Source organism: Melanotaenia boesemani, chromosome 8 (genome assembly GCF_017639745.1).
Source record: "Melanotaenia boesemani isolate fMelBoe1 chromosome 8, fMelBoe1.pri, whole genome shotgun sequence".
Lineage (NCBI taxonomy): Eukaryota > Metazoa > Chordata > Actinopteri > Atheriniformes > Melanotaeniidae > Melanotaenia > Melanotaenia boesemani.
Genome location: NC_055689.1, coordinates 37,432,609 through 37,451,287, shown reverse-complemented (window position 1 = coordinate 37,451,287; position 18,679 = coordinate 37,432,609). Strand labels below are relative to the sequence as shown.

The following is an 18,679-nucleotide window of genomic DNA, read 5'->3' as shown; positions in this document are numbered from 1 at the left end:
CCATGGTTCATCCAGACTGCTAGGTTTAAGCCATTTGGAGATAAACTGCAGCTTGTTAGCTAAGAAAACATGATTAAAGTCGGGTAGCTCCAATCCGCCTCTATCTTTAGTCTGTTGTAAAGTTTTTAGACTGATACGTGATGGCTTATTTTTCCATAAAAATTTAGATATATGTGAGTCCAGTGACTTAAACCAGCTGGAGGATGGTTTAGTGGGTATCATTAAAAACAGGTAGTTTACTTTAGATAGAACCATCATTTTAACTGTAGCAACCCTCCCCATGAGTGATATGGGTAAGCGCCTCCACCGTGAGAGATCATCCTCTATTGTTTTAAGTAGCTGGACACAATTTAACTTTGTTAGTTCTGATAACCTGGGGGAAATGTTTATGCCTAGATATCTAATGTTTCCAGACTGTATTGTAGTATTGGGTGTGTTTTGTAGGTCACAGTTAATGGGCATAATAGTCTTAGACCAGTTAATATAAGGACTTTTAAAGTAGCTGATAAACTCAGGATCTTTAAGTAATGACGTATTAAATCTCCAGTTTCCAGTTGCTGGTTTATTGCTCTTACTTCTCAGAGTGAATGATACTGGTGCGTGATCACTAATGCTAATAGGGTGGATTTTGATTTCTGACATGTCATTCATCAGCGAGCTGCTAGTTAAGAAATAATCTAATCTAGAATAGGAATGGTGAACTGAAGAGAAGAAGGTGTATTCTCTTAGTGTGGGATGGTGAGAGCGCCAAGCATCACAGAGACCAAAATCCTTCATGTTTTATAGTTTCTGAGGATTTCCAGACTCCATGACTTGTCCTCTATTTATTTATTTAAATAATATATTTGTATATTTTTTATTTTATTTAGAAGGCGCAGGATGACTTCCGGTTTTTATGTAAACAGTAAAGATGGCGGCGTCCTGTCTTATCCGAGCCGTCCTCAGCCGGACTCTGAGCAGGTTCAGGTTTTCCGGAAGATCCAGGTGGGTTTGTCTCCACGTTAGACTCCGTTCTCACAACCACGGACCTTCCGTCCTCTTTCCACGGAGAGTGACGTGTTTGATGACGTCAGACTCGGCCGCGCCGACCGAGCTCCGCTTCTGTTTCCTTATTGATTGCTTTGTTCATTTTTATGATCAGTTTGTTGATCAGACAAAAACCACATCAGTTAAATGATGAAGCCGAACACGTGACAGCATGTCCGAGGTCAGTGACGTCAGAAGCAGAAGTGAGGTTAAGGTTCTGACGTCATTATTCGTCATTTTCAGCTCATAGGCAAGGCCCTTTTATTTGTGTAGCACATTTCATGTAGAAGACGATTCAAAGTTCTTTACATAAAACATTAAAAGCTTCACAGCAGGAAGCATCAACACGAGCATTAGAAACACACAAAAAGAAATTAAATAAAAACAGATAAAAGCTCAAATAAAACAGATAAAATCTGGAAATAAAGTTCCAGTGTGGGGAATTAACAGCTGTTCTGACAAAAAGGAAGCAAATAGAAAAGTTTTAACCCTGATGTAAAACTGCTGAGTCAGCAGACCTGCAGGTTTCTGGGAGTTTGTTCCACATGTGAGGAGCATTAAGCTGAACGCTGCCTCTCCATGTTTAGTTCTGTCTCTGGGAACAGAAAGTAGACCTGACCCTGATGACCTGAGGGATCTGGTTCATAACCAACCAGAAGATCCTGAATGGATTCTGGTCCTAAACCATTCAGGTCTTTGTAAACTAACAGCAGGAAGCCAGTGTAAATATCTGGGGACTGGAGTTCTAGGCTCTAGTGTCCTGGTCTTAGTGAGGACTGGAGTTCTAGGGTCTAGTGTCCTGGTCTTAGTGAGGACTGGAGGTCTAGGATCTTCTTTGTTCGTACTTTGGCATAAGGAAAACGGGCTGTGGTCCGACACAAAGCAGAGGCAGAGACACGGCTTTGTAGCCTCTTTGAATTGTGTGTAACATTTTCAAGGCTAGCCTTGTTAACATCTCCGCCACGATGAGGCTAGCTTTGTTAACATCTCCGCCACGATGAGGCTAGCTTTGTTAACATCTCCGCCATGATGAGGCTAGCTTTGTTAACATCTCCGCCATGATGAGGCTAGCTTTGTTAACATCTCCGCCACGATGAGGCTAGCCTTGTTAACATCTCCGCCACGATGAGGCTAGCCTTGTTAACATCTCCAACACGATGAGGCTAGCCTTGTTAACATCTCCGCCATGATGAGGCTAACATCTCCGCCATGATGAGGCTAGCCTTGTTAACATCTCCGCCACGATGAGGCTAGCCTTGTTAACATCTCCGCCACGATGAGGCTAGCCTTGTTAACATCTCCGCCATGATGAGGCTAACATCTCCGCCATGATGAGGCTAGCCTTGTTAACATCTCCGCCACGATGAGGCTAGCCTTGTTAACATCTCCGCCACGATGAGGCTAGCCTTGTTAACATCTCCGCCACGATGAGGCTAACATCTCCGCCATGATGAGGCTAGCCTTGTTAACATCTCCGCCACGATGAGGCTAGCCTTGTTAACATCTCCGCCACGATGAGGCTAGCCTTGTTAACATCTCCGCCACGATGAGGCTAACATCTCCGCCATGATGAGGCTAGCCTTGTTAACATCTCCGCCACGATGAGGCTAGCCTTGTTAACATCTCCGCCATGATGAGGCTAACATCTCCGCCATGATGAGGCTAGCCTTGTTAACATCTCCGCCACGATGAGGCTAGCCTTGTTAACATCTCCGCCATGATGAGGCTAACATCGCCGCCATGATGAGGCTAACATCTCCGCCATGATGAGGCTAGCCTTGTTAACATCTCCGCCATGATGAGGCTAACATCTCCGCCATGATGAGGCTAGCCTTGTTAACATCTCCGCCACGATGAGGCTAGCCTTGTTAACATCTCCGCCATGATGAGGCTAACATCGCCGCCATGATGAGGCTAACATCTCCGCCATGATGAGGCTAACCTTGTTAACATCTCCGCCACGATGAGGCTAACATCTCCGCCATGTTGAGGCTAACCTTGTTAACATCTCCGCCACGATGAGGCTAGCCTTGTTAACATCTCCGCCATGATGAGGCTAACATCGCCGCCATGATGAGGTTAACATCTCCGCCATGATGAGGCTAACCTTGTTAACATCTCCGCCACAATGAGGCAGTGTCTGGCCATTTGGTCACAGCACATCATGTAGGTCTGATGGTGCTGTGTTGGTGTCTGGGTGGTGAAGTGTATATGGCCGTCATGATGACGGCTGTAAATTCCTGGGGGAGATCGGATGTTTGGCTTTTTCCTTCTCTGTTTTGGTGATGTGTGACTATTGTTGTTATCACGCCGGATCTCCGCCGACTGCTCCTGGTCCCCATGAAATAAGTCCAGTCCAACGGTCCTGCAGTCTAAGTTATCCTGCCTGAGATAACTGGTGTAACAAAAGTCAGGAATCTAAATAAAAAAGAAATAAAATACAGCCTAAGCAGAGCAGTCTGGATGGCGTCTGGACGACGCTTCGCCATCTTGTCCTGGTCCCTCACCTTTCCCATTCAGAGCCTGTTTCTAACTTCCAGTCTATTTCTAAACTTTATTCACTGGACGGCTGGAGTTGTTATATGTTCAGTATAAATAAAGTTGACCATGAACCAGTAACATAGACCTGGTGCAGGCTCATCATGTCTTGGTCCATACTGAAAGTTCTAATTCCTCCACAGTAAGCAGAACACAGCAGGTCAGATGGTCTCCGTGGCTGCAAGAGACCGCTCGGCATGCTGGGTAGCTGTGAGGAGGCAGGGGGGAGGAGGAGGAGGAGGAGGAAGAGTCTTGTGGACAGCAGTAGGTGGGTTCACTTGAACCAAACTTCAGTCGAATATCACATCATTTAACACCTTTACACCTGCATGTGTGTGTGTGTCAGCAGCCTTCTCCTGAATGTGTGTGTGTGTGTCAGCAGCCTTCTCCTTGTTCAGCAGCTCTGAAGAAGACAAACGAGATGAAGCTCAGAGGAAGGAGGACGAGATGATCCTGCTGTTAAAGAAGGCCAAGGTGCCAGAAACCCTAGTTTATTACACCCTTATTACAGTGTTTCATACACACTCATTACAACTTTGTTATACCCTTCAAACACCTCTATTACACAAACACAGGGCTGTGTTAGTAGTAACAGGTGTGTGTGTGTGTGTGTGTGTGTGTGTGTGTGTGTGTGTTCCAGCTCAGCATACATCGGGGTCAGCTCCAGGCAGCTTCCTCCTTCCTCCATCAGGCTGTTGCTCTGGCTCATCAGACCCACAACAACCAGGCCATCATCTACACCTACAGCCAGGTGAGGTCCACCTTTCTGCAGTTTCTGCAGGTGTGATTAACAGGTTACAGTCTACAGATGTTTGGCTGGACGTTGGACAGTTGGACGATGGACAGTCAGTTTCCTTCCACCTGCTGCATGACCTTCACCACAGTAACTGTTCTTTGTTGACGACGTGCTGCTGTTTATTGTCTGTTAATCAGTTCTTCTTCGTTCTTAGTGGTAAACAGCTGACAGCTATACTTAAAGTGTTTTCTTCTCTGCAGATGGCGAACCTGGCCTACGTTCAGGGGCAGCTGGACAGCGTGAGTGTCGTCCAGTTAGATTTCAGATATAAAGGTGGAAACAGAAGACAGTTTCCTCCCTGATAACTTGTTTGTCAACAATCATCTTCAACACTTTACTCGCAGTAGCAGATCAACATGTCACAAGATGAAACTGAGACGTTTCACCGTGTGATGGAAAGTATGAGCTGATAGTGAATCTAATGGATGTCTGGAAAAAGTAGTTCCAGGATGACGTTCAGCATGGTGGAAAAAGTAGTTCCTCTGTAGTCTGTGGTTCCAGGAACCACTACTGAGAGACGGCTCAGCTGTATTCTGAAAAAGAGACGACTGAGCCGAAGGTTAGGGAGAAGGACAGAGGGATGTTACGCTGGGTTTCCCTGTCTGGGATGAGCACTTCATAAAGTCCGGTTAGTCCTCTTTTTGGTCCAAAGAGGAGTGAGTAATGTCCATAATCCAAAATCTAATCCAAGAGAACAGTCCAAAGGTCAAAGCTCCAAAAAGAATCCACAGGCAACAAACAGAATTATCAGGCTGAGGCAACAACTCTGGGAGAAAACAGGTCCGCAGGCAGCAGAGATGCGTTCAGGAACACCTGGCAGGGCGCAGCAGGAAGACTCCGGCTTAGATAGGGAGGAACAAGGGGGAAGCTTCAGCAGTTAGAGCAAAGCAGTCAGGGGGAGGATGCCTTCAGAGGTGACTGGGAAATTCCAACCCCCGCCTCACACAGTGGCAGGTTTAGGTATGATGCTGCAGGGGCGGACGCGGCCTGGTACCCAGTAGGTGGGGCTTATGGTGTCTTCCAAGTAGGTAGGGGTTTGGTCAGGGAGCGGGTAGGTTGGAGATGTAGGAGGGAATTTGCTGGGTGGGGATGGGTGGGGTTGTAGGCCGGATGATTAGGTGGGGTGGTTGGGTAGGGCTGTTGGGTGGGAGGGTGGATAGGTGGGGCTGCTGGATGGGTGGAAGGATGGGTGGGGTTTTGGGTGGATGGGTAGACAGAGGGGGTGGGTAGAGGTTGTTGTGTGGGTGGAGAGGAATGATGCTTGTGTTCCATATGGCGTGGGTGTGGGTGCGGAATGCGCAGGGATCAGATGAATGGGAAGGTGGATGTATGTGTGTATAAGAGTTTTATAAGAGTGTACATGTTTACAGTATTATAACAATGATGATTTGGAGATGAGGAATGGGTTCGGAGGCGGGGGTGGGTGTGAACTTTAGAGGAATGGGTGGGTGAATTGTGATCTCTGGGGTGTGTGGCTGGGGGCTCTGGGACGAGCGCTGGCCTGTGGTGGGCAGCTGCCTGGACTGGCCCTGCCCTCCCGGGTGTCGGGCCAAGCCTTCCCCGGGGTGGTGGCTGGTCCTCGGGCTCACTGGGCCCTGGGTTCTGTCCCTGACTCATACAGCCTTCCTCTGCCTCCTTCTGTATGGACGCCATTCCTGCTGTGGGAAGTCTTGGTTCTGGTCTCTGCGGTGGGCGGTCATGGTTCAGCGTTGGGCGGTCTCGGGTCTGGTCTCTGAGGTGGGCGGTCATGGTTCTGGTCTCTTGGTGGCTCCTGGGTGCCCGGGACTCGTGGCCTTCTCGGTCAGCCTCTGATCCTTGGAGGGGGCGTGGTTGCATTTGCATGATGACTCAGCACAACTCAGCTCTGATGCTGAGCACACACACACATCGCTACACACCGACACGGATCCTCTTCCTGGTTTTTTCCTTTCTTCTTGGTTGTTGCGTCTACTGGTGTTAAGCAGAAAGAAGAAGCTCTCCTTGTTCAGCCATGTTGTCTCTGCACAAACTCAACTGTTTCTCTGGTGAGTTCAGTGACTTTTCAGAGCATAGGAAATTCCAGACATCACATCTCCCATCTTAATAAAGTAAAGCAGAACCTCGTCAGTTTGACCAGGAAATTTACTAAAACATCATGAAAACCTAAAAATGTTAAACATCTGAACGTTGCGTAAACATCTGTTTACGCTTATTTAGGTCAAAGCCGAAGACGCTGGCGAACTGGGTGCTCCAGCGTTACATGGAAACCTCAGCAGCAGTTATCGCCGTTTCCATGTTTCAGACATTTACTCTAGAACACTTTCCACAGAGCAAGTCTGGAAGGTGTGATGGGCCGACCGAGCGGGTGTAGTCCTCTGTTACTGGACCCGACTTGTTCGGGGAGTATTCAGCGTCCTGCTCTGTTACAGGTGAAGTTAACCTCCTCCAGCGGGTTAAACCTCAACATGGTGGCCCTTCACCTTCACCGGGCCACTTCTGACACATGAAGAATAACACGAAGCTCTCAGACTCGGACAGCGTTTTCTCAGCCATGTTCACACTGCCTGGTGCATTCAATGACTTTTCAGAACATCGGGAATACCATACATCCCAGTTGTCTGCTGTGGTCTCTAGAAGCCTTCAGGATGTTCCTGCTTCTGTCCCGGTGCAGCAGCTGTTTAGTTTCGCAGTTGTTTTCTACCTTTTGTTTTGGTCTCCCTCTTTCTATCTTTTTTCATCTCTTTTTCCTTCTGCTGTTTCTCCAGTCCGGTATAAGCAAAAACACTGTTTTTTAAAATAATGATAAAGAATAACATTTAAGATTCAAGGGGAGCCCCGTACCCAAAAGCTTCAGCACAACACGGCAGCCAAGCCATCACTCGCTGTTATGATGCGGGACAGGATAGGCTAAAAATATAAATAAATAATACAGGAGATCACCAGCATCCAGCCTTGTCCCAGGCATACAGAGATTCCTCCTGATCCTCTGAATCTTCTGAGGATATTCTACACTGTCGATGGTGGATCTTCCAATCATGAAATTGTTCCAGTTTTAGATCCAGTTTGTCTCAGATTGGTGAAGCTCTGTCCATCTTTCCATCTGAGAGACTCTGCCTCTCTGAAATGCTCCTTTTATACCAGTCATGTTACTGACCTGCTGCCAGGTAACCTGGTTAGTTGTCCAATGCTCCTCCAGATGTTTCTGATTTCTACCAGGTACTTTTCCAGACGTGTTGCTGCATCAGATTCAGCTCATATTTTCATCACACGGTGAAGCGTCTCCGTTCCTCCTCGGACGTGTTGGTGATCTGCTGCTGGGAGTAAAATGTAATGAGGTTCTGGTTTACTTCATGTTTTTCTCATAGACCTGGTATTTCTGGAACTGTGTCTTTAAAGGTTGTTTTCATGAATGTGTTGCCAGCTTCTCTTTGTTTAGAGTTTTCTGACATAAAGACACCCTGAACACAGAAAATCCAACAGTATGGACTCTCGAGCATTAAGAGTCTTAAACAGCCAATCAAAGGTTCAGGCTTTTCTTCTTCTGTGGTTTGATGTCAGACGGCTATCTGATCATCTTCCTCTCTGCTCCTCTTCCTCTTCCTTAGGCTGAGAAACTCTTCAAAGCCTCCATGAGCTTCATGTTAGCAGGAGGAACTCCACAGGTGAGTTATACAGTATAAACTGGAATATGAACTCAGATATAAGGCAGAATATATATTTAAATATGATCTAGAATATAAACTAGAGTATAAACTAGAATATAAACTAGAGTATAAAGTAGAATATAAACTAGAGTATGAACTAGAATATAAACGTGAGTATAAACTAGAATATAAACTAGAGTATAAACTAGAATATAAACTAGAGTATAAAGTAGAATATAAACTAGAGTATGAACTAGAATATAAACTTGAGTATAAACTAGAATATAAACTAGAGTATAAACTAGAGTATAAACTAGAGTATAAAGTAGAATATAAACTAGAGTATGAACTAGAATATAAACTTGAGTATAAACTAGAATATAAACTAGAATATAAACTAGAGTATGAACTAGAATATAAACTTGAGTATAAACTAGAATATAAACTAGAATATAAACTAGAGTATAAACTAGAATATAAACTAGAGTATAAACTAGAATATAAACTAGAGTATAAAGTAGAATATAAACTAGAGTATGAACTAGAATATAAACTTGAGTATAAACTAGAATATAAACTAGAATATAAACTAGAGTATAAACTAGAATATAAACTAGAATATAAGCTTGAGTATAAACTAGAATATAAACTAGAATATAAACTAGAGTATAAACTAGAACATAAACTAGAGTATAAACTAGAATATAAACTAGAGTATGAACTAGAATATAAACTTGAGTATAAACTAGAATATAAACTAGAATATAAACTTGAGTATAAACTAGAATATAAACTAGAGTATAAACTAGAGTATAAACTAGAACATAAACTAGAGTATAAACTAGAGTATAAACTAGAACATAAACTAGAGTATAAACTAGAGTATAAACTAGAACATACACTAGAGTATGAACTAGAATATAAACTAGAGTATAAACTAGAATATAAACTAGAGTATGAACTAGAATATAAACTTGAGTATAAACTAGAATATAAACTAGAGTATAAACTAGAATATAAACTAGAGTATAAACTAGAATATAAACTAGAGTATAAACATGAATATAAACTAGAATATAAACTTGAATATAAACTAGAATATAAACTAGAGTATAAACTTGAATATGAACTAGAATATAAACTAGAGTATAAACTAGAGTATAAACTTGAATATAAACTAGAATATAAACTTGAATATAAACTAGAATATAAACTAGAGTATAAACTAGAATATAAACTTGAGTATAAACTAGAATATAAACTAGAATATAAACTAGAGTATAAACTAGAATATAAACTAGAATATAAGCTTGAGTATAAACTAGAATATAAACTAGAATATAAACTAGAGTATAAACTAGAACATAAACTAGAGTATAAACTAGAATATAAACTAGAATATAAACTTGAGTATAAACTAGAATATAAACTAGAGTATAAACTAGAGTATAAACTAGAACATAAACTAGAGTATAAACTAGAGTATAAACTAGAACATAAACTAGAGTATAAACTAGAGTATAAACTAGAACATACACTAGAGTATGAACTAGAATATAAACTAGAGTATAAACTAGAATATAAACTAGAGTATGAACTAGAATATAAACTTGAGTATAAACTAGAATATAAACTAGAGTATAAACTAGAATATAAACTAGAGTATAAACTAGAATAAAAACTAGAGTATAAACATGAATATAAACTAGAATATAAACTTGAATATAAACTAGAATATAAACTAGAGTATAAACTTGAATATGAACTAGAATATAAACTAGAGTATAAACTAGAGTATAAACTTGAATATAAACTAGAATATAAACTTGAATATAAACTAGAATATAAACTAGAGTATAAACTAGAATATAAACTAGAGTATAAACTAGAATATAAACTTGAATATAAACTAGAATATAAACTAGAGTATAAACTAGAATATAAACTAGAATATAAACTAGAATATAAACTAAAGTATAAACTTGAATATAAACTAGAATATAAACTTGAATATAAACTAGAATATAAACTACAATATAAACTTGAATATAAACTAGAATATAAACTAGAGTATAAACTAGAGTATAAACTTGAATATAAACTAGAATATAAACTAGAATATAAACTTGAATATAAACTAGAATATAAACTAGAGTATAAACTAGAGTATAAACTAGAGTATAAACTAGAATATAAACTAGAGTATAAACTTGAATATAAACTAGAATATAAACTAGAGTATAAACTAGAATATAAACTAGAATATAAACTAGAGTATAAACTAGAATATAAACTAGAGTATAAACTAGAATATAAACTAGAGTATAAACTAGAGTATAAACTAGAGTATAAACTAGAATATAAACTAGAGTATAAACTTGAATATAAACTAGAATATAAACTAGAGTATAAACTAGAGTATAAACTAGAGTATAAACTAGAGTATAAACTAGAATATAAACTAGAGTATAAACTTGAATATAAACTAGAGTATAAACTAGAATATAAACTAGAATATAAACTAGAGTATAAAGTAGAATATAAACTAGAGTATGAACTAGAATATAAACTTGAGTATAAACTAGAATATAAACTAGAGTATAAACTAGAGTATAAACTAGAGTATAAAGTAGAATATAAACTAGAGTATGAACTAGAATATAAACTTGAGTATAAACTAGAATATAAACTAGAATATAAACTAGAGTATGAACTAGAATATAAACTTGAGTATAAACTAGAATATAAACTAGAATATAAACTAGAGTATAAACTAGAATATAAACTAGAGTATAAACTAGAATATAAACTAGAGTATAAAGTAGAATATAAACTAGAGTATGAACTAGAATATAAACTTGAGTATAAACTAGAATATAAACTAGAATATAAACTAGAGTATAAACTAGAATATAAACTAGAATATAAGCTTGAGTATAAACTAGAATATAAACTAGAATATAAACTAGAGTATAAACTAGAACATAAACTAGAGTATAAACTAGAATATAAACTAGAGTATGAACTAGAATATAAACTTGAGTATAAACTAGAATATAAACTAGAATATAAACTAGAGTATAAACTAGAATATAAACTAGAATATAAACTTGAGTATAAACTAGAATATAAACTAGAGTATAAACTAGAGTATAAACTAGAACATAAACTAGAGTATAAACTAGAGTATAAACTAGAACATAAACTAGAGTATAAACTAGAGTATAAACTAGAACATACACTAGAGTATGAACTAGAATATAAACTAGAGTATAAACTAGAATATAAACTAGAGTATGAACTAGAATATAAACTTGAGTATAAACTAGAATATAAACTAGAGTATAAACTAGAATATAAACTAGAGTATAAACTAGAATATAAACTAGAGTATAAACATGAATATAAACTAGAATATAAACTTGAATATAAACTAGAATATAAACTAGAGTATAAACTTGAATATGAACTAGAATATAAACTAGAGTATAAACTAGAGTATAAACTTGAATATAAACTAGAATATAAACTTGAATATAAACTAGAATATAAACTAGAGTATAAACTAGAATATAAACTTGAGTATAAACTAGAATATAAACTAGAATATAAACTAGAGTATAAACTAGAATATAAACTAGAATATAAGCTTGAGTATAAACTAGAATATAAACTAGAATATAAACTAGAGTATAAACTAGAACATAAACTAGAGTATAAACTAGAATATAAACTAGAGTATGAACTAGAATATAAACTTGAGTATAAACTAGAATATAAACTAGAATATAAACTAGAGTATAAACTAGAGTATAAACTAGAACATAAACTAGAGTATAAACTAGAGTATAAACTAGAACATAAACTAGAGTATAAACTAGAGTATAAACTAGAACATACACTAGAGTATGAACTAGAATATAAACTAGAGTATAAACTAGAATATAAACTAGAGTATGAACTAGAATATAAACTTGAGTATAAACTAGAATATAAACTAGAGTATAAACTAGAATATAAACTAGAGTATAAACTAGAATATAAACTAGAGTATAAACATGAATATAAACTAGAATATAAACTTGAATATAAACTAGAATATAAACTAGAGTATAAACTTGAATATGAACTAGAATATAAACTAGAGTATAAACTAGAGTATAAACTTGAATATAAACTAGAATATAAACTTGAATATAAACTAGAATATAAACTAGAGTATAAACTAGAATATAAACTTGAGTATAAACTAGAATATAAACTAGAATATAAACTAGAGTATAAACTAGAATATAAACTAGAATATAAGCTTGAGTATAAACTAGAATATAAACTAGAATATAAACTAGAGTATAAACTAGAACATAAACTAGAGTATAAACTAGAATATAAACTAGAATATAAACTTGAGTATAAACTAGAATATAAACTAGAGTATAAACTAGAGTATAAACTAGAACATAAACTAGAGTATAAACTAGAGTATAAACTAGAACATAAACTAGAGTATAAACTAGAGTATAAACTAGAACATACACTAGAGTATGAACTAGAATATAAACTAGAGTATAAACTAGAATATAAACTAGAGTATAAACTAGAATATAAACTAGAGTATAAACTAGAATATAAACTAGAGTATAAACTAGAATATAAACTAGAGTATAAACTAGAATAAAAACTAGAGTATAAACATGAATATAAACTAGAATATAAACTTGAATATAAACTAGAATATAAACTAGAGTATAAACTTGAATATGAACTAGAATATAAACTAGAGTATAAACTAGAGTATAAACTTGAATATAAACTAGAATATAAACTTGAATATAAACTAGAATATAAACTAGAGTATAAACTAGAATATAAACTAGAGTATAAACTAGAATATAAACTTGAATATAAACTAGAATATAAACTAGAGTATAAACTAGAATATAAACTAGAATATAAACTAGAATATAAACTAAAGTATAAACTTGAATATAAACTAGAATATAAACTTGAATATAAACTAGAATATAAACTACAATATAAACTTGAATATAAACTAGAATATAAACTAGAGTATAAACTAGAGTATAAACTTGAATATAAACTAGAATATAAACTAGAATATAAACTTGAATATAAACTAGAATATAAACTAGAGTATAAACTAGAGTATAAACTAGAGTATAAACTAGAATATAAACTAGAGTATAAACTTGAATATAAACTAGAATATAAACTAGAGTATAAACTAGAATATAAACTAGAGTATAAACTTGAATATAAACTAGAATATAAACTAGAGTATAAACTAGAATATAAACTAGAGTATAAACTAGAGTATAAACTAGAGTATAAACTAGAATATAAACTAGAGTATAAACTTGAATATAAACTAGAATATAAACTAGAGTATAAACTAGAGTATAAACTAGAGTATAAACTAGAGTATAAACTAGAATATAAACTAGAGTATAAACTTGAATATAAACTAGAGTATAAACTAGAATATAAACTAGAATATAAACTAGAGTATAAAGTAGAATATAAACTAGAGTATGAACTAGAATATAAACTTGAGTATAAACTAGAATATAAACTAGAGTATAAACTAGAGTATAAACTAGAGTATAAAGTAGAATATAAACTAGAGTATGAACTAGAATATAAACTTGAGTATAAACTAGAATATAAACTAGAATATAAACTAGAGTATGAACTAGAATATAAACTTGAGTATAAACTAGAATATAAACTAGAATATAAACTAGAGTATAAACTAGAATATAAACTAGAGTATAAACTAGAATATAAACTAGAGTATAAAGTAGAATATAAACTAGAGTATGAACTAGAATATAAACTTGAGTATAAACTAGAATATAAACTAGAATATAAACTAGAGTATAAACTAGAATATAAACTAGAATATAAGCTTGAGTATAAACTAGAATATAAACTAGAATATAAACTAGAGTATAAACTAGAACATAAACTAGAGTATAAACTAGAATATAAACTAGAGTATGAACTAGAATATAAACTTGAGTATAAACTAGAATATAAACTAGAATATAAACTAGAGTATAAACTAGAATATAAACTAGAATATAAACTTGAGTATAAACTAGAATATAAACTAGAGTATAAACTAGAGTATAAACTAGAACATAAACTAGAGTATAAACTAGAGTATAAACTAGAACATAAACTAGAGTATAAACTAGAGTATAAACTAGAACATACACTAGAGTATGAACTAGAATATAAACTAGAGTATAAACTAGAATATAAACTAGAGTATGAACTAGAATATAAACTTGAGTATAAACTAGAATATAAACTAGAGTATAAACTAGAATATAAACTAGAGTATAAACTAGAATATAAACTAGAGTATAAACATGAATATAAACTAGAATATAAACTTGAATATAAACTAGAATATAAACTAGAGTATAAACTTGAATATGAACTAGAATATAAACTAGAGTATAAACTAGAGTATAAACTTGAATATAAACTAGAATATAAACTTGAATATAAACTAGAATATAAACTAGAGTATAAACTAGAATATAAACTTGAGTATAAACTAGAATATAAACTAGAATATAAACTAGAGTATAAACTAGAATATAAACTAGAATATAAGCTTGAGTATAAACTAGAATATAAACTAGAAATTAAATAGAGTATAAACTAGAACATAAACTAGAGTATAAACTAGAATATAAACTAGAGTATGAACTAGAATATAAACTTGAGTATAAACTAGAATATAAACTAGAATATAAACTAGAGTATAAACTAGAATATAAACTAGAATATAAACTTGAGTATAAACTAGAATATAAACTAGAGTATAAACTAGAGTATAAACTAGAACATAAACTAGAGTATAAACTAGAGTATAAACTAGAACATAAACTAGAGTATAAACTAGAGTATAAACTAGAACATACACTAGAGTATGAACTAGAATATAAACTAGAGTATAAACTAGAATATAAACTAGAGTATGAACTAGAATATAAACTTGAGTATAAACTAGAATATAAACTAGAGTATAAACTAGAATATAAACTAGAGTATAAACTAGAATATAAACTAGAGTATAAACATGAATATAAACTAGAATATAAACTTGAATATAAACTAGAATATAAACTAGAGTATAAACTTGAATATGAACTAGAATATAAACTAGAGTATAAACTTGAATATAAACTAGAATATAAACTTGAATATAAACTAGAATATAAACTAGAGTATAAACTAGAATATAAACTAGAGTATAAACTAGAATATAAACTTGAATATAAACTAGAATATAAACTAGAGTATAAACTAGAATATAAACTAGAATATAAACTAGAATATAAACTAAAGTATAAACTTGAATATAAACTAGAATATAAACTTGAATATAAACTAGAATATAAACTACAATATAAACTTGAATATAAACTAGAATATAAACTAGAGTATAAACTAGAGTATAAACTTGAATATAAACTAGAATATAAACTAGAATATAAACTTGAATATAAACTAGAATATAAACTAGAGTATAAACTAGAGTATAAACTAGAGTATAAACTAGAATATAAACTAGAGTATAAACTTGAATATAAACTAGAATATAAACTAGAGTATAAACTAGAATATAAACTAGAGTATAAACTTGAATATAAACTAGAATATAAACTAGAGTATAAACTAGAATATAAACTAGAGTATAAACTAGAGTATAAACTAGAGTATAAACTAGAATATAAACTAGAGTATAAACTTGAATATAAACTAGAATATAAACTAGAGTATAAACTAGAGTATAAACTAGAGTATAAACTAGAGTATAAACTAGAATATAAACTAGAGTATAAACTTGAATATAAACTAGAATATAAACTAGAGTATAAACTAGAATATAAACTAGCGTATAAACTAGAGTATAAACTAGAATATAAACTAGAGTATAAACTTGAATATAAACTAGAGTATAAACTAGAGTATAAACTAGAGTATAAACTAGAGTATAAACTAGAATATAAACTAGAGTATAAACTTGAATATAAACTAGAATATAAACTAGAGTATAAACTAGAGTATAAACTAGAGTATAAACTTGAGTATAAACTAGAATATAAACTTGAATATGAATTGGAATATGATGTAGAACGGGGGTATTCAACTACAATCTTCAGAGGTTTAGTTAGAAAAAAAAGACCTGTGGTGAAACGTAAAACTAATAAAAACTGTCTTCTCGTATTACGAGAGTGAAATTGATCCATCAGCTACAGGAATAAAAAGGTTTTTAAATGAGCCCTGCGATACACTTCTCCTTTATACTTAATACTTTATATGTCTTTATAATTTTATACCTGTTTCCTATTTGACACTACTTCATAAAAAAACAACGTCATAGGAAAACCGTCCCGAAGTGTCTTATAACAGGCGGGCGATGACCAGAGTCAGAACCAGACATGGAGAAGCTGCATTCAGCTTCTATGCTCCACATGTCTGGAACAAACTCCCAGAAAGCCTCAGATCAGCTGAGACACTCAGTTTATTTAGATCCAGGTTAAAGACCCACCTGTTCTCTGCTGCATGGACTAGTTTTTATTTAGAGACCAGATCTGGATCTGGTTCTTTAAGCTGGAATCATGTTTTAATATTGTCTTTCCCACACTGGAACTTTATTTCTTACATTTCATCTATTTTATTTTAGCATCTTCGTTCTGTTTTTATGTCTTTAATTGCGTTTCTTTTAATCTTTTTAATCTTCTTTTATGCACCTGCTGAAATGTTTTATGTGAAACTCTTTGAATTGTCTTGTACATGAAATGTGCTACACAAATAAATGTCCTGCACACAAGCCGTTCAGCCTCCTGCCCTCTGGTAGGAGGTCTAGGAGCCTCCGTTCCCGAACCACCAGACTCACCAACAGCTTCATCCAGCAGACGGTCAGGATGCTGAACTCTGTCCCCTCTCCACCCTCAGCCCCTTCCACCAGCTAAACCCCCCCAGAGAAAAGCACTCTGGACTCTGAAACCCTCTACCACACCTAGTGGCTGTCTATGCCGCGGTGAAGCCCGTATTGTTATTGCTACAGTTTACAGGCCTTAGGATCAGTTCCTGGCTTAAATCTTCACACCTTATTTTTCATCACTGTGTAATGTCAGATATCGGTTGTGCCTGTGCAACTTTAACTTTTAATGGTTACTTCAGTGTTGAAATGTCCTGTCTTCACCGTGGGACAGTAGCAAGCATAATCTTCATTCCTTTATTGACAATAAAGCTGACTTTTGACCCAGAGGGGAGTTCCACCAACGTAGCTACAGAAAGCCAGGCTGCATCAGGAAAACTTCGCTTGAAGTAACACCAGCTCTGAATTAAGGCTCAAATTGTTCCACTAACACATTCAGCTGCATCTAACTGAAGCTAATCCCAGCGAGGCTTATTGAAGACGGAGACGGAGGTCTCTGGTTGACAGCCAGGCCCGATCACCAGGCTGGAAGGTGGGGGCCTCAGAGCGACGACAATCAGCTTGGATCTTTTGATGACGTATTGCCCTGTTCAGTTGGACATGCATGACCTCCCAGACACATTCAGCCCCACGAAACCATTCTTCCAGAGCCTGAACCCCTACCAGGTCTGGATTCCACAGGCTCAAAGGAGGCTGATATCTCAGCACACACACAACACACAGCAGAACAAGCACTGATTTCAGTCAGGGTTGGTACAGTCAGTTAGGTGAGTTTACTGCTTGAGTTTCTGTCTTGGTTTCGGGTTATTGTTTACAATGTAAACAGTAACTGGTTGCAATCAAGCAAAGTGAGCTCAGCTGTGTCAGCTCCAGGTACTTTACCACACATGGTGCACTGAAGAGTCAGCGAGGCGTCAGCCATTGTGTTAGCCCACATCGGGTTAAGACCACAAAGGGTAAAGACCTGCAAGTCTACCTGCGCGAGTCCACCGAGCAAGGGCCCAAGCTTAAAACTCCTCACAACTATATTGTAGCGTAATGCCTCGATATTAATATAACCTCGGCGGTAGAAATTAATATCAAATCAATGAAACTTATGACTGTGATTTTCCTCGAATTGGGGCACCACTCTTCTGTATAATCATTGAATAATGCACGGTCCAGAAGAGAAAACCGTGAGCAGAGTTGCAATAAAATTGATTTTAATTCAGTCTAACTCTCATATCTGAAGTGGCGAATTCAACGTCTGAAGGGACCTTGATTCCATCCAAAATTAACCACGGAAACGATTCTAACTTTCAAAATGTAACCATTTATTACCATCAATAATCAATTAACAGCAAGGATAAATCAATGTCAGAAATGATGAAATTATCAACATCGCTTTAGAGACACTGCCGGCCTTCTGTTGCGCCGGGAGGGTAAACCAGCTTTAAAGACAGTAGAAAGAAAGCAGCACAATGAAATAAACAAGGGTAAAAAGACAATCAAGTTAAATCAGGGATTATAAAGAAATTGATATCTGCATCTTACGCAGTTTGGAATATGGGAAAATAAACTAACTAATGAGTAGCCTTTAATTCTAGTCGGAACCTAGCGAAGTAGACAGGAATTTAGGAAGACAATTTAGAATAGTCGATTGAATTAAAGGAATGACTAAATGAATTTTGGAGTGGAGAGTGAATAAAACTCAACGTTTCAAAGACACCA

The 18,679-nt window shown here is 35.3% G+C and overlaps 1 protein-coding gene across 1 annotated transcript in view; it reads left to right on the top strand.

Moving 5' to 3' along the window:
• Nucleotides 1–892: 892 nt before the first annotated feature.
• Nucleotides 893–18,679, top strand: part of ttc19 (tetratricopeptide repeat domain 19) — a 31,043-nt gene continuing 13,256 nt past the window's right edge. Inside the window, 6 exon segments of the mRNA XM_041991870.1 lie at nucleotides 893–984; nucleotides 3,708–3,832; nucleotides 3,947–4,038; nucleotides 4,205–4,315; nucleotides 4,561–4,599; nucleotides 7,945–8,001. Coding sequence (XP_041847804.1) covers nucleotides 911–984; nucleotides 3,708–3,832; nucleotides 3,947–4,038; nucleotides 4,205–4,315; nucleotides 4,561–4,599; nucleotides 7,945–8,001 — 498 coding nt within the window. The 5' untranslated portion in view covers nucleotides 893–910.